This window comes from Primulina eburnea, chromosome 10 (genome assembly GCF_022965805.1).
Source record: "Primulina eburnea isolate SZY01 chromosome 10, ASM2296580v1, whole genome shotgun sequence".
NCBI lineage: Eukaryota > Viridiplantae > Streptophyta > Magnoliopsida > Lamiales > Gesneriaceae > Primulina > Primulina eburnea.
The window spans coordinates 34,229,581-34,243,507 of NC_133110.1; the positions used below are offsets into that span (position 1 = coordinate 34,229,581).

At 32.1% G+C, this 13,927-nt stretch overlaps 2 protein-coding genes across 5 annotated transcripts; both read right to left on the minus strand.

Annotated features, from left to right (window-relative positions):
• Positions 1-209: 209 nt before the first annotated feature.
• LOC140803917 (laccase-1) lies at positions 210-5,128 on the minus strand. The gene is made up of 5 exons (XM_073159757.1): positions 4,972-5,128; positions 4,586-4,737; positions 2,421-2,668; positions 2,197-2,325; positions 210-1,479 (listed from the first exon to the last, which is right to left on the minus strand). The coding sequence occupies exons 1-5, from the start codon at positions 5,065-5,067 to the stop codon at positions 368-370; spliced, it is 1,737 nt and encodes a 578-aa protein (XP_073015858.1). The 5' UTR covers positions 5,068-5,128; the 3' UTR covers positions 210-367.
• Positions 5,129-9,149: 4,021 nt separating this feature from the next.
• LOC140803337 (uncharacterized) lies at positions 9,150-12,606 on the minus strand. Of its 4 annotated transcripts, none has more exons than XM_073159176.1 (10): positions 12,476-12,606; positions 12,312-12,381; positions 11,541-11,608; positions 11,213-11,274; positions 10,881-10,962; positions 10,565-10,798; positions 10,313-10,441; positions 10,172-10,233; positions 9,979-10,089; positions 9,150-9,407 (listed from the first exon to the last, which is right to left on the minus strand). In XM_073159176.1, coding segments are annotated over exons 1-10 (870 nt in total). In that variant the 5' UTR covers positions 12,527-12,606; the 3' UTR covers positions 9,150-9,406. The 4 variants fall into 4 exon arrangements, with proteins under 4 accessions (XP_073015277.1, XP_073015276.1, XP_073015278.1 ...); XM_073159175.1 differs by having other exon boundaries at positions 9,150-9,413; XM_073159177.1 differs by having other exon boundaries at positions 9,150-9,413; positions 11,213-11,270; positions 11,538-11,608; positions 12,476-12,541.
• Between the last annotated feature and the right edge of the window lie 1,321 nt (positions 12,607-13,927).

Genomic DNA, 13,927 nt, shown 5'->3' on the forward strand with positions numbered 1-13,927 from the left:
ACGTTGCCTATATTAGGTGAACCACGTAAATCTTTGTGTTCTTGTTGATTATTTTATTCCGCAAGTTTGGGTATTATCATCATGGTCGGCATCGCTTCGGGGTAATTTCCCAACAGATTAAACGACTCGAAGAAAGAAGATTTTGAAGAAAGTTTGTAGGGAAATACAATAAGAGCTACATACACTAATACCAGAGTAGTTGGTGCCAAGTGACAATTCACTAATGGTAAAATTAAAACTCCCTACATATATTCTTATCTTTTAAATCATACGAGTGTCCAAAGTTTTTGAATGTCAAAATAAAATTTTAAAAACTTACTCTATATTTTAGTCAAGAGTAAACCGATTACCAACAAATGCTTCAATTTTAACATCTTGGAAAATCACTTGGAGGCGGCACTAAGCATTGAAACGGCTCTTTCCCACTTTTAACAATAAACCCCATCGCTAAACCCCATGATGTATGTTCCTCAAGATGGCAATGTATGAACCAAACTCCTGGATTATCCGCAACGAGCCGAATCGCCGCCCATCCCCCCACGGGAACACCCACCGTGTTCCTCTCTGGCGGATCCACCAGATTGTAACCCTTAGGATCTTTTGTGGCATCAAAATTCCCGAACCCTCTTCCCACGATGAAGAAGTTATGGCCATGAACATGTATCGGATGGTTCTCCGGATTCAAGAAGTTTGTGTCTTGTAGCACGATTTCGAGTCTCGTGCCGAAAGGAACCTGCAGCACTTTAGTCCCGAACTCCGTGTTCATGTTTTCTGTCACAGGGTTTACTCCGGTGTAGTTAAAAACATAGGGTGGCTTTTCGGGGAAGTCGGAAGAGATCCCGTCCTTGAGGTTTCGGTAATGTGATTCGAGAATCGACATCGAAGGACGAACAAAAGATTGGTTGTTCATCGAGGCGTAGAACTTCTTGTTTAGATACCCTTTACAGGTTTCATTTACCGGGCAATCTTGAAGATTCAAGCTGATCGTCATGACGGCACGTTTGTCGACCATTTTCGGCACGTTGCATGGGTAAAAAGATGATCCGAGGCTTCTGAGCTTGTCCGAAAACTGTGTGGCGAATGAGGTATCTTTCATTTCTGGGAGATTGCTAGGCAAAGTGTAGTGAGATGGAATTGCCGGAGGCTTCTTTGTTTCAAGATTAGAGTTAGCTTTGTATTTCAAGAAACCAATTGTTGTTGAGTTATCAAATGGGAAAACTGAGGTAAGATAAGGTCTAGCCGCCATGACAAACACGCCGGATGCATCGGGGACTTGATCGGCTGTTAGCAACACGGTGGTTGTTTGCCCGGGAGTGATCATTATGGCAGACGTCGTGAACGGTTTCGTGTAAACGGCGTCGATTTCCACCACCGTTAAGCTGTGACTCGCCACCGCGAAGAAGAGTTCATCGTTTAACGCCGCGTTTATTATCCTTAGCATGTAGGTTTTCCCGCGTTCAACGGTCTGTATGAAAGTATCTGTGATGCACAATTCGAATGTAACATGTGAGGATAAATGTAGATCATGGAGGATAGAAATGTTTTACTAAAAAAAACCAATTTTATTAATTATTTAAATAAATAAAATATTCCTTAAAATAATATATATTTCTATAAATTATAATGACTATATCTAAGCAATATATGTAGGTGATCATTTGAACTCCAAAAGTGTTGACCTAATAATTTGAGCACCTTGCTGCGTCTTGTACAATCAACACTAGTGAATAAAGTACGCATAATATGTACACAAAATCAATTATATTTTTTTGGCAATATATATTTTATCATAAAAATATTTGTTTGTTTTTTATTTTAATAATTTGTTTTGTCTAAATACTGTATTAATCTTATATCTTTATTTTTTTTGCAATTTTAGAATTTTTCGTCGAAAATACTGATGAGACATTTCACACATAAGAACCATGTAATATAGTCGTGTACGTAGAATAAAATGACAAAATTGCAAAAATAACAAATTAGATGGCAGATCAAGAATGAAATTTGATAACAGAGATGATCACAATCACAGATAGATAGATATATACACATGATCAATATTCCATTTTTCTCAAATATTTATTAGTAAATAATACCCTCTAATTGTTTTCCAATATTAATAAAAATATAGTATACAAAATTTTAAAATAAAGTATATATAAAATATTTTGTGTGCTTGTTATTATATATGTTTACCTTTGGCGGAGCAAGGGTACAAGGGCCCTGGTAGACCATTGATTGTGTAGGCATCCGAAGAATTAGGTCCACCACCGTACAACATCATCTCGTTCTCAACTGCATCGATATCTCCATTCCACCATTCACCTGTACAAGTCCAGCACACACAAATTTATGATGAAACCCATGTTTTTAAAATGATTTTTAAGCGAAGAAAATGAATGATTATTATTATTTTTTACCGAAAATGATGGGGATGTCGAGTTGGATTGGTGTTGGAAAAGGGAGAGGCATGCGTGGTGCGGGGCGAATGATGAAAGCGCCGTGAACAGAAGCACGTTGCCACGAGAAATGTGCGTGCCACCAAAGGGTTCCTCTTTGGTTGATCACAGTGAAGTTGTATGTGTAAGTGCTGCCTGCGCCGATTGGGCACTGGGTTATGTACGCTGGTCCATCGGCCCACCCTGTTCTCAGCTGCCGCACCCCGTGCCTGTTGCAGTAATCATAAGGCCCCGCAGGCTTTCTAACTCATGCAAATACCACTTGCATGATGCTATGTGCTATTTCGTTCAGGGAAATTGCCAAAATCATCTCGTGATCTAGCGTGTTTTAGGACAATTCTATCCTACTCCGGGAGATTTACTCCCTGTCACTAAATAATATATACATATATAGCATTTAAAAATAGCTACAATAATTTTATTAGCTTTTATAAATGGGTAGAACATAGAATTTTTTATAATAATTAAATTTTAAAATATTGATTTTTTACATTTATATGATTCTACCACAAAAATAAGAATAATAGAAATGAAAATTTCAAACCTCAAACGTAAACGTTTTACTATAAAATAAAAATTTCACGTAATTTATAAATATAAAATATTAAGTTTTAAAATTTGAGAATAATAATAATAATAATATAATGATATAACACATGTTATATACATGAAACGAAATTAGTTTAATGATTAATTTGATTGATTTTGGTTAAAGTAGTGTGAAATGTAAATAATTAAAAAAAACAAGTGTAAGAAAAAAAAAAAGCAAATAGGGGAGTACCTCACCTGGAATAGGATAGAATTGGCGCGTGTTTTAATGTTGGTCTAAGTGTTAAAATCTCGGTCTTGATCGATTTTTTTTCCTTTTAATCATTTTTCAACATGAGTGGGTCTCATGTGAGACCGTATCACGGATCTTAATCTGTGACACGGATCAACCCTACCCATATTCGCAATAAAAAGTAATACTCTTAGCATAAAAAATAATACTTTTTCATGGATAGTCCAAATAAGAGATCCGTCTCACGAATACAACCCGTGAGACCGTCTCACACAAGATTTTGTCTTTCAACATAGTATCAAAAGACCGAAAGTTTTATCTGTTCCGATATAAATTTTGGTTCATTGAGTATTCAAAATTTAGTTTTTATAGACTAAATTTTAAATTTTGGTTATTTTTAGAGTTTAATCCAGTTGGTAATGTGACACCAAACATGGTGATATGTTTGTGTGTATCAAAAAATATTGACAGGTTAAATCAATAATTGGAATAAAATACGTGAAATTGGACTTCAGTCCTCAGCCGTCGTTTTTTTTGTGTTCAGTCCCTAGGTACTTTTTTAGTACCACATTTCCACATGAAGTGTACCACATTTTGTATGACATAGTACAACAATTTGTGGGTAGGGAGTGAATCCAAAGATATATTATGATATGGGATTTTTCACCGACTTCCTCAATAAAATATCCGTAAAAAAAAATTTTATTGTACCAAAACAATATCCTTTTTTAGCAAATTTTCTGAATTCTTGGATCGCCCGCCGCAAAGTACGATAGAGAAGTTTTGTTTATTTTGTAATGTTGAATAGTACTTTGGAAGATTTTTTTTTTTTAAAAAAAAAAAACAAGAAGCAAACAGGTTCAAATTAATGATGTATTTTTATCCCATGTATATAATATGCTAATTAATAATCATGACAAGCATCGATAATAATTCTCCATTTTCGACTATTTGTCTTTGAATACTAACATATTTACAAATAATAATAATAATAATAAAAAAAGCCAATCAATTTTGTATGAATTATATGGAATCATCATATTATATAATTTCAATTATAAATGCCAGAATGATTCTTTTACACCAAACTTTATTTTAGAATAAGTAAAGCCTAAATAATGATGTTAGGGAGACAAATCTGCCGTAAATAATATATTACTAGTTGACATGCCAAAGACAGACAAATAATAATTAAAACAAATTCTATATATTCATGATTAGTAAATTTAAATTTAATAATTATTTTCGAAATGGGAACTTGATTAACTGCTCATTATTTAAATAAAATAAATGGATTAATCATGTTTAATTTTTATAATATATGCAATTAATTAATGTAACTCACCAATGGATTGTAGTGTTTGGGGCAACTTTGTTAGTGACTTTAATTTGGACATTATCCCCTTCATTCACTGCAATAGTCGGCCCTGGATACTTCCCGTTGATTGTCAACACTGGCTTCCTAGTACAAAGTCTGGTTACAGTTTTCCATTCAACCTGCAGCATTTTTAGTTCATCAATATACATGATAATGCTCGAAAATAGTTCGATTTTCTCTATTTTTCAATCGAAAATCGTAAGGTGTACATATGCGTGAAAACGGATATATATCCGAGTTCGGGATCATTTTAGAAGGAAAAAACATACATCATAGTGCATATGCACGACTACGATTCGTTCGTAATTGCATGTAAATATATTTTTGGAAACTGAATATAAGTAATAACTTACATTGAATTGAAAATGCTTTGTTGTGGATGAAGAAGGCACAGCCAATGCTAGTAAGAAAGTGGTCACTAAAAATTTAAGTTGGCAAAATCTCTCCATTTATCCAACAAAATTGACTGTAAAATTTTCAAGAAATTGTGAATTGAGAACCTGAAATTTAAAATCTCTCTTTCTACCATCCCATTTCAACCCAAGGCCATATTTATAGAGGCAGCCAGCTTGAATTTTCTTTTTTATTTAGTCGATATAAAGTTCTCATTGTCTCTTGGAACTTTGTGGCTCAAGAGTTAGCTAGGAGTAGTGACTGGCCTTCAATTTTATTTTATTATTTTTTAAAAATATATCATATAATTTGGATGCTACTTGAAGTTTTCCAAGAAAAATAAAATATGTTCAATGCCAGTTTAAAAGTTATATTTCTTCCTAAATTTGTCATTTTCTAAATTAATTAGGGTATCCCTAGTCAACATGCATGCATATTCCAATATATATAGCTTTGATATGCTGTATATTTATTGTGAAAACTTATATGATCACATATATGAGGTGACATTCATATATTGGATGTAAACTGAGGGAAATTGTACATTCAATAAGTGTCTGTCATTTCATCGGTGCTCATGACATAAATGTGCATGATGAACCTGAAGTATGTCAAAACTGTGTATGTATATATACGTCTGTGTATGAGAGAGAGAGAGAGAGATAAATTGCAATTTTGGTCAATGTATATTTATCTTTTTGTGAATTTTGGTCATGCATTTTGTCAAAATTCAGTTTTAATATGCTAATTATGATTTTGTTTGTTGTTGCAATTTTGCTGTTTTTTTGACGTATGCTGATGTGACATCGATGCAGAGCTAATTTGGCGTCAACATTTCTGATTAAAAAAATACAAAAAATGGAAAGATACATAACTAAAACTTGAATTCGACAACATAAATAAATTAAATTTCAAATAGACAAATATATAAGATCAAAAATATAATTTTATATGTATATTTATGTATATATAAACCACTGTTTTCAAAACCGGACCGGACCGGCCGGTCGGACCGGTTCAACCGCGAACCGTCCTCCAGATCGGTCCGGAGATAAGGAAAAAACCGGAAAACCGGTTTAACCGAAAAAAACCGGTTAAAATCCGGTTAAACTGGAAAAAACCGGAAAAACCGGAAACCGGTTAAAACCCGGAAAAACCGGAAAAGTGGTGTTTATTTGGATATTTGTTGTAATTTTCATCTTAAAAATTAAGTAAAAACTATAAAAACATAAATAATCAATATTTTACTATTTTATTTATTATATAAAATAAATAAAATATTAATTTTATTGATCCGGTTCGACCGTTCGGTTGAACCGGTTGAACCATTTTTTAAGGCTTGACCGGTTCGATTAACGGTCCGGTTATAAAAACACTGATATAAACCACTAAATTGTGGGTAAGTAGTCGGTATTGGTTACTGAAATCACAAATTTGGTGGGTTGTTGTGAGTTAAATTGGATCATATGTTAAAAGTGTCACATATAAGCTTAGTGCGCGTGCCTGTATCATTTTTTCCTTTATCTCTTCTCCATGCTCCTTTTATTATTACATGCATGAGTTATATATGTTTATAATATTTTTATGTGAATTACACACACACACACACACACATATATAATACATATATATATATATATATATATATATATATATATATATAATACATATATATATATATGATTTATTTAAATAAGATTTTAAATCGACTATATTTTGGGTTTTTAATTTTTTAATATGGTTTTTTAAAAAAAATTCTTTTGCATTTTAATTTTAGTTTTATTGTTTTAAGAGTCGTTGATTTTTATGGTTTGATTGGTACTCTTTGGAACCTCTGAGGATATTTTTATTGCATTTTTTTACCGTATGTGTGGGAAAGCTTCTCATTTTATTAAAAATTATATTAGTTATAATAATACAGTTCAAATCGTTTAAACCAAAGAACAACTGATCAAGTATCATGTTTCAATCGCTCTCTAACAGAAGTAAATGTTGCACTCCTAAAATCATCTCACAGTAGTTGCACTTCTTTCAATTATTGAGAATCGAACATGTGATCTTAACTCTGATACAATAACTTACCAACTTACAAAAATTTATATTTGTTAACCAACAGTATACTATATTTAAACTATACAGTAAGTTAAACGTCATATTTCAATTGTTCTCTAATCAAAAATAATAATTGCATGACAAAATAATTTTAACCTCATTGGACAAAAAATATAACATTTCAAAATTATACATTAAACTTAAAAATATATTTGTAGTCGACACTTGGTTGGTAAGTTTGGTAGGTATATTCGTGGACGGGACATTGTAGTGGTCGATGGAGTTATGTGGAGAGGGATAAAAGAGGATGATACATACAGAATCTTTATTATTTTTATAAAATAAATAAATAAATAAATGATGGTGGAACACTATATTTTTGTAGAGTAGGTCTCATGTGAGACCGTCTCACGGATCACAATATGTGAGACGGGTCAACCCTACCCATATTCACAATAAAAAGTAATACTCTTAGCATAAAAAGTAATACTTTTCCATGGATTATCCAAATAAAGATCTGTCTCACAAAATACGACCCGTGAGACAGTCTCACACAAGTTTTTACCATTTTTGTAACATCTTTTGTTCGTCACACCAACTTTTGGTCAACTACATTAAAGAGTGTGCAATAGATTGATAGAACAATATATATATATATATATATATATATATATATATATATATATGTATATATATATATAATCTATATATCAATTGTTGATGCGATATTCATCTAGTAGATATACAAATATTGGTCATAAATGTAGGCTATGTGATATATCGCAGTTTTACAATATATTATTCTCCTAAAATAATGACAAGAATGTTATCATGAATAAAATATTATATATATTTAAAAGCAATCTACATGTTTATTTTTTTATACAAATTTAAATATATCACAATTTTACTAAATAAAATTACTGTAAAATATATGAAAGTTAATTATATTTTTATGTTATCTAAAATAATATATATATATATATATATAATATTTTAGATAACATAAAAATATAATTAACTTTTATAAATTGAGTTGATGTAAAATATTTAGGAAAAAGCACAAAAAATTTCAATGGATTAATCATGAAACAAGAGAAATAAAATAACATTTGAAAGTCATCACCAACCAAAATGCCAAACTGTCGTGGAGTCGGAATTCCCCTCCCGGCCGACTCAAGAAGAAAAAACCAATTGTTCTCGTGATCTAGTAAATTCATCTCACCTAATATTCTTAACCTAATATTCTTAGATTCAAAATTGAAATTTTATTAAGCATAGATTTTTTTTTAAAAATGATATAATTTTATTTACTTATATAAATTTTTAATAAAAAATAATATTTTTCATTAACGAGAATTTTTTTTGAAGTTTTTATGTACCTGATTTTAAATTCCTGGTTACGTAAACGGTCCATATACTTTCTTATCGATTAATAAAATTAATATTCATGTGATATATGAAATAATTATGATTCGCGTAGAATGATTTTATTTCAAGAATTTTATAATTATTATGAGATTAAAAAAATATTTAAATATTAGTCTTATTTTATCTTTTGATTGGTTTGATTCTTGTTTAATATTAATTTTTTAGTTGACGTTAATCTCTATTTGTGATGTCATATCTTGTCCAAAATATTAAATTAGAGTTAAATCACTTGGACTTTACACCTATTATTTTCCCTAAATTGGCTGCAAAATAACATCATTTCATCACTTTTTCTTACTTAATTTGCTTCTTCTTCTTCTTTTTACGCTCTTGTTTATGAAATTAATAATTTGAATCAAGATTCGTAAATCCGCTAAGCAAAATTCCTGTACTTCTTAATATTCAAATCGATCTCACCTATTTATATCCATTATATATGGATTGCACGGGTTCATATATACAAAAATAATAATAATTTTGATATATAAAATAAATCAGATCAGGTTAGAAATATGTCTTACAAAATTGATCTGTAAGATCGTAAGATGATCTCATAGAGCTTTTATAAATAATATTTATCATTGAAAACTGTGGTTATTACATGAATCTATTTGTATAAACCAAGCTCAAAACGAAGGATTGAAAAGCCACAAAATCTCAACTGTTCGAACACAACCTCATAGAGAAAAACGAAAACCAGTCCGCAGTTTTACAAATGGTATTAAAAGACTTGGATTATTCAAAGAATATTTACATACAAAAAATGAACAAAATAATGGGTTGTGAGATCTTTCCTGGTAAATAAGAACATTTTTAGCAGTAGTCACGAGAGAAGTCGGCAGCGCGAGCGAGCTGCTGTAGATTGTGCAATAATACTTAACTTATCTTCCCTGCATCGTTCTCTTTCCGTCTTCTATTCCTTGCATGGAAACGGATATTTTTCGACATCATACTCACTAAATTGTCATCGGTATGTAAATTAATATGCATGACATAAGATTTCTCCTCGGGTGCAAAGATGAAGAAAAGATCAAATTTCTAGCTCTAGTGCCAAAATGAGAATATACCACAATATATCTTCATTTGAAAGCAGCCGATAACAGAGTCTACATTCTAATTTCATCTATATGGAGACATAAATGCGAATGGCGAGTGAATCTCCAATGATGAGTATCCACGATTTCGGTTCGAGAAACAGGTAATTCACTACCAGCATTTCAATTCAACTATCATGATGGTAGCAGCATAATACCTCAAACAGATTTTTATCAATGGCATTTTTTGTTAATTTAAGACGAAAAATTACAATTGTGAATTTCTTTTTTTTCCCCTTTTTTATGAGAGTAACAAAGGTGGATTTAAGTTGAGATGGATGGAAAATGGTAAATGCAGTGTACGCAACAAGCAGCAATGGTATGGTTAAACTTCATTGGCAAAATAAATTTAGGCATACATATTATTTTTAAAAATTAAGGTAATCTGACCAGCTTTCTTGGGGAAGGCTGCGACTGTAGAGAGGAAGCTCAAACAGAAATGTTGCTTTGAACCATGATGGCAAATTCCCGTACAAAGCAGGGGGAAGTAAAATGAGAGGACTGCACAAAAAAATGACTGGATGATTATCACTTTAATCACAACATTTTACAGCAAAAGTAGGTAAAGAACGGGAACACCAACCTCGTAGTTCTTTTGTAGTGTATGTAAGCAGATACATTTCCATATTTTTTGTCCGCAGATTCCTATTGATGCAAACTTTCAGTAAAATGCATGTTCGGACGAGTAACGGTCGATTTCAAGTAAAGAAACTAAATTAGCAACCTCGAGACGTGGTAGGCCACTGAGAAAAAGGAGCAGTAAGGTAAGAAATATTGGGCCAAAGATGACTAGCCATTCAGCATTTTTTAGTACAGGTGTTGCAGCCACAAAAATACCCCACCAGAGAAGTATCTGAGCACAAAATGCATATAATTTTATAAGGTAAAAGAAAATTCCTAGAAAATGAACAGAAAATATCACGTTCATATTTCATTATATTGACTTGAAGTGACAGAGACTATATCTGAAGTGAACCTCGCCAAAATAGTTCGGGTGACGGGAGTATTTCCAAAGCCCAGCATTGCACCACCTTCCCCTGTTCTCTTGAGCGTTTTTGAATAACAACTTCTGTTGGTCGGCGGTTGCCTCAACAAAAATGCCTATAGACCACATGATCCACCCTATTATGTCCCGGGCTTGAACTGAAGGATTTCGATCACTTGCATTAACCATTGTAACAGGTAAACTCACAGTCCACACCCAGACAGCCTGCAAAAGAGCAACTAAGGAGATTGACGGGGGGAGATGTTACCATTAGGTACTCTTTCCATATTTAAACAAGCAACGGAACCTGGAAAATCCAAAAAACTGCCAATTTTCCCAAATTAGTGCGCATTTCATCAAAACGTCGATCCTCTCCCCAGTGGAGTATCCTAAGACAAATAATCGCAATATTGAATTCAGAATAAAGGTAAGAAATAACAAGAAAGAAAAATTCCTGGTCTGCAAGGAAAAGAAAATACGTTATGTGGCACCAAAACATCCCTTTTTAAATAATTTATCCCTGGTTGGCATCACTTGAATAATATCAAACTTTGTCAAACCCCAGTCAAGAGACCATTCTTTCAAAGAAAAATATAAGCATCTTCTAAATATTCAGGAGAACAATTATCTGAGTCAGACCTCATCAGAAGAAACAGGCAGAGACGAAGTCCCCAGATGATAGCAAACAAGGACAAAACCACCTGAAAATAGAACTTAATAATTCAACCACTAAGAGAAAAAATTAAACTGACGTCAGGAAAAATTTAATATACATTTGATGCCATTGTACTATACATAGTTCTTTTTAAATAAAGATCCAGTAGTGAATAGCAATTATCATTTGATACATTTCTGATGAGATACAATTCAAAATTGTAAATATAACTGGGATGCTTCTAATTTCTTTGCAAAATAATGTTGACACAAAGAAGTGATTGAAATGAGAAATTTAAACAGAATTGATCACCTGGCGAAAGTGCCATGATCCTTTCACGACCAAGGTCAATACAGCAAGAACAACAAAATTTGTGCTACCTGTAACAAAAAACTAAAAAGAATATCTACAAAAAGATATACAACACCAAAGACTTGGTAAAACAGTTAAACAATCATATAAAGAGTCTTGCTTTCTTCAAATACAAACTTCACAGAGTTCCCAATTAGTCACCACAATTCTCAGCCCAATAACAAAAACCTTTGGCCCTTGTTCAGTTTATTATTCCAACAATTTCAAATAGTATCTTGTTACATTGTATTTTAACTGAAAACATAATATTTTACAATCTTAAACTCATATGCATAGAGTTCTCACACAGTTATATCAAAGTTCTTCATCAAAGGAAATATAAAAAAAATAAAAAAAGAATCCATGTTATTCTATTCTATATCTTCCAAAAACTCTTTCCACAATAAACATATAATGCTACTAAACAAGGCCTCAATTTTCAAGTGTGAGATCAGTTTGGAAACAGAAGACAAGCTTAACAAAGTATTTTATTACAGCACGATTATCATAACAATTTCTTTTAAAGAAAATGTCGAAAGAAGATTTAACGTCAAGATTAAAGCTTAATACAGGAGTCAGAAGTATCAAGACATATGATCTCACAGGTGACAAAAATAAAATCTAAAAATATTGTCGTTTTAACTTCTTCAACCAATATTTGAAAAGAATACTTCATATTGTATGGTAAAACTGACGAAAAAATCATCATACTTGAAAGGTGGATGAAAATACCTGCAAAGTCGGTGATTTTATCGATTTTGAGAAGGGCTGTGATTATGAAGAAGAAGAGTTGATAGCCAACCTGCAAAAACAACAAAAGCAACTATCTTGAGCAACCCCACCACAAAAACAGAATATATATTCGTACACAAAGTTTTTTGCTGAATAATGCGCACAGTGACAATGGCAGTGAGTGCCAAGAAATGGGAGTCGATAACGGTTCCCATCGAGCAAATTCTTCGAGTAGCCGAATCCCAACGAAGCTTTGAGATACAACTGAAATGGGTTTTGTTTTCTTCCTTTAAATTTTGACACTGTTAATCGTCCAACGTCGGTTGGATAAATAATTTTTGAGTAGTGTATATTGACTTGGACAATCCTCTCCCTTTGAGCTAGCTTTTGGGGTTGAGTTAGGTCCAAGTTCCAATCTTAACATGGTATCAGAGCTCAAGGTTCACCGTTATGTGTTGGACTACCTATAATTAGGTCACCCGTCAATTGTTCGACAAAGAGTTTTTTCTTTCTTTTTTTGTTTTCTTTTTGTGGAGAATAATGTGCGGTTGAAGTTAAAGGAGGTGCTGCACTTGTATCCACCTCCTATTTTATTTTATTTTAATTTTTTGCTTTCCCCAAGGATTTTGTTTTTAAAAACAAAAACAAATGATAAATGATCGATAGATCTCCAGAAGCAGCCATAAGGTTGCTGTCAGTCACCATATCTCTATTGAGTAAATCTGATACGGTTTCACTCATTTTTATCAGTGAAATAATTCATAATAAAAAATAATATTTTTAGCATAAAAAGTAATATTTTTTCATGGATGACTCAAATAAGAGATCCGTCTCACAAAATACGACCCACTCTACCGATATTCACAATAAAAAGTAATAATTTTTCATTGATGACCCAAATAAGATATCCGTCTCATAAAATACGACTCGTAAGACCGTCTTACACAAGTTTTTGTCATATCAAAATATGGATTTGACTCAAATAATTTCAAAACTCATCAATATATTTTAATCGTTTCCTGATTAATTTAAAAATCATTGTCGTTATTTTTTTCTGATGTTGTAAACGTCTTCCCAATCTGTCTTCTTTTTCATCCCTAAAAAACAGCTAATACAACGACGATAATGCTATAGATTTATGTCCACGTTGAGTGCATTAACTTTAGCGAAAGTGATTTAATGTGAAGTGGCGCATGAACTTGAAAATCTTTATGAAGTAACACAGAAACAAAGAATCCAAAGTACGATTTTTATATATGTTAAAAAATAAGAATTTTTGCAGCCGAAATTTCATCACAATGATTGGTTTATTTATTTTTTATCTTTTCTAATCGAGCTATTTTATGAGATGTGTGTGTGTGTTTATAATTGATAGGTAATGTTCCTATTTAATTTTTGGTGATAGTCCAATTAGTAATTATATTAGTTGGCCCATTCAATGTTAAAGCCCAAATTGCTTGTAAAGGCCCAAGCCCACTAGGCACTCTCGAAATTCCTATAAATAGAGGATGTCTCTCATTATTCAAGGTATGCTCTCATTTTTCCTCTAAAGCTCTTAAATTCTCTGAGTTTTCTCTGAATTGTTTACTGACTTGAGCGTCGGAGTGCCTACGCCG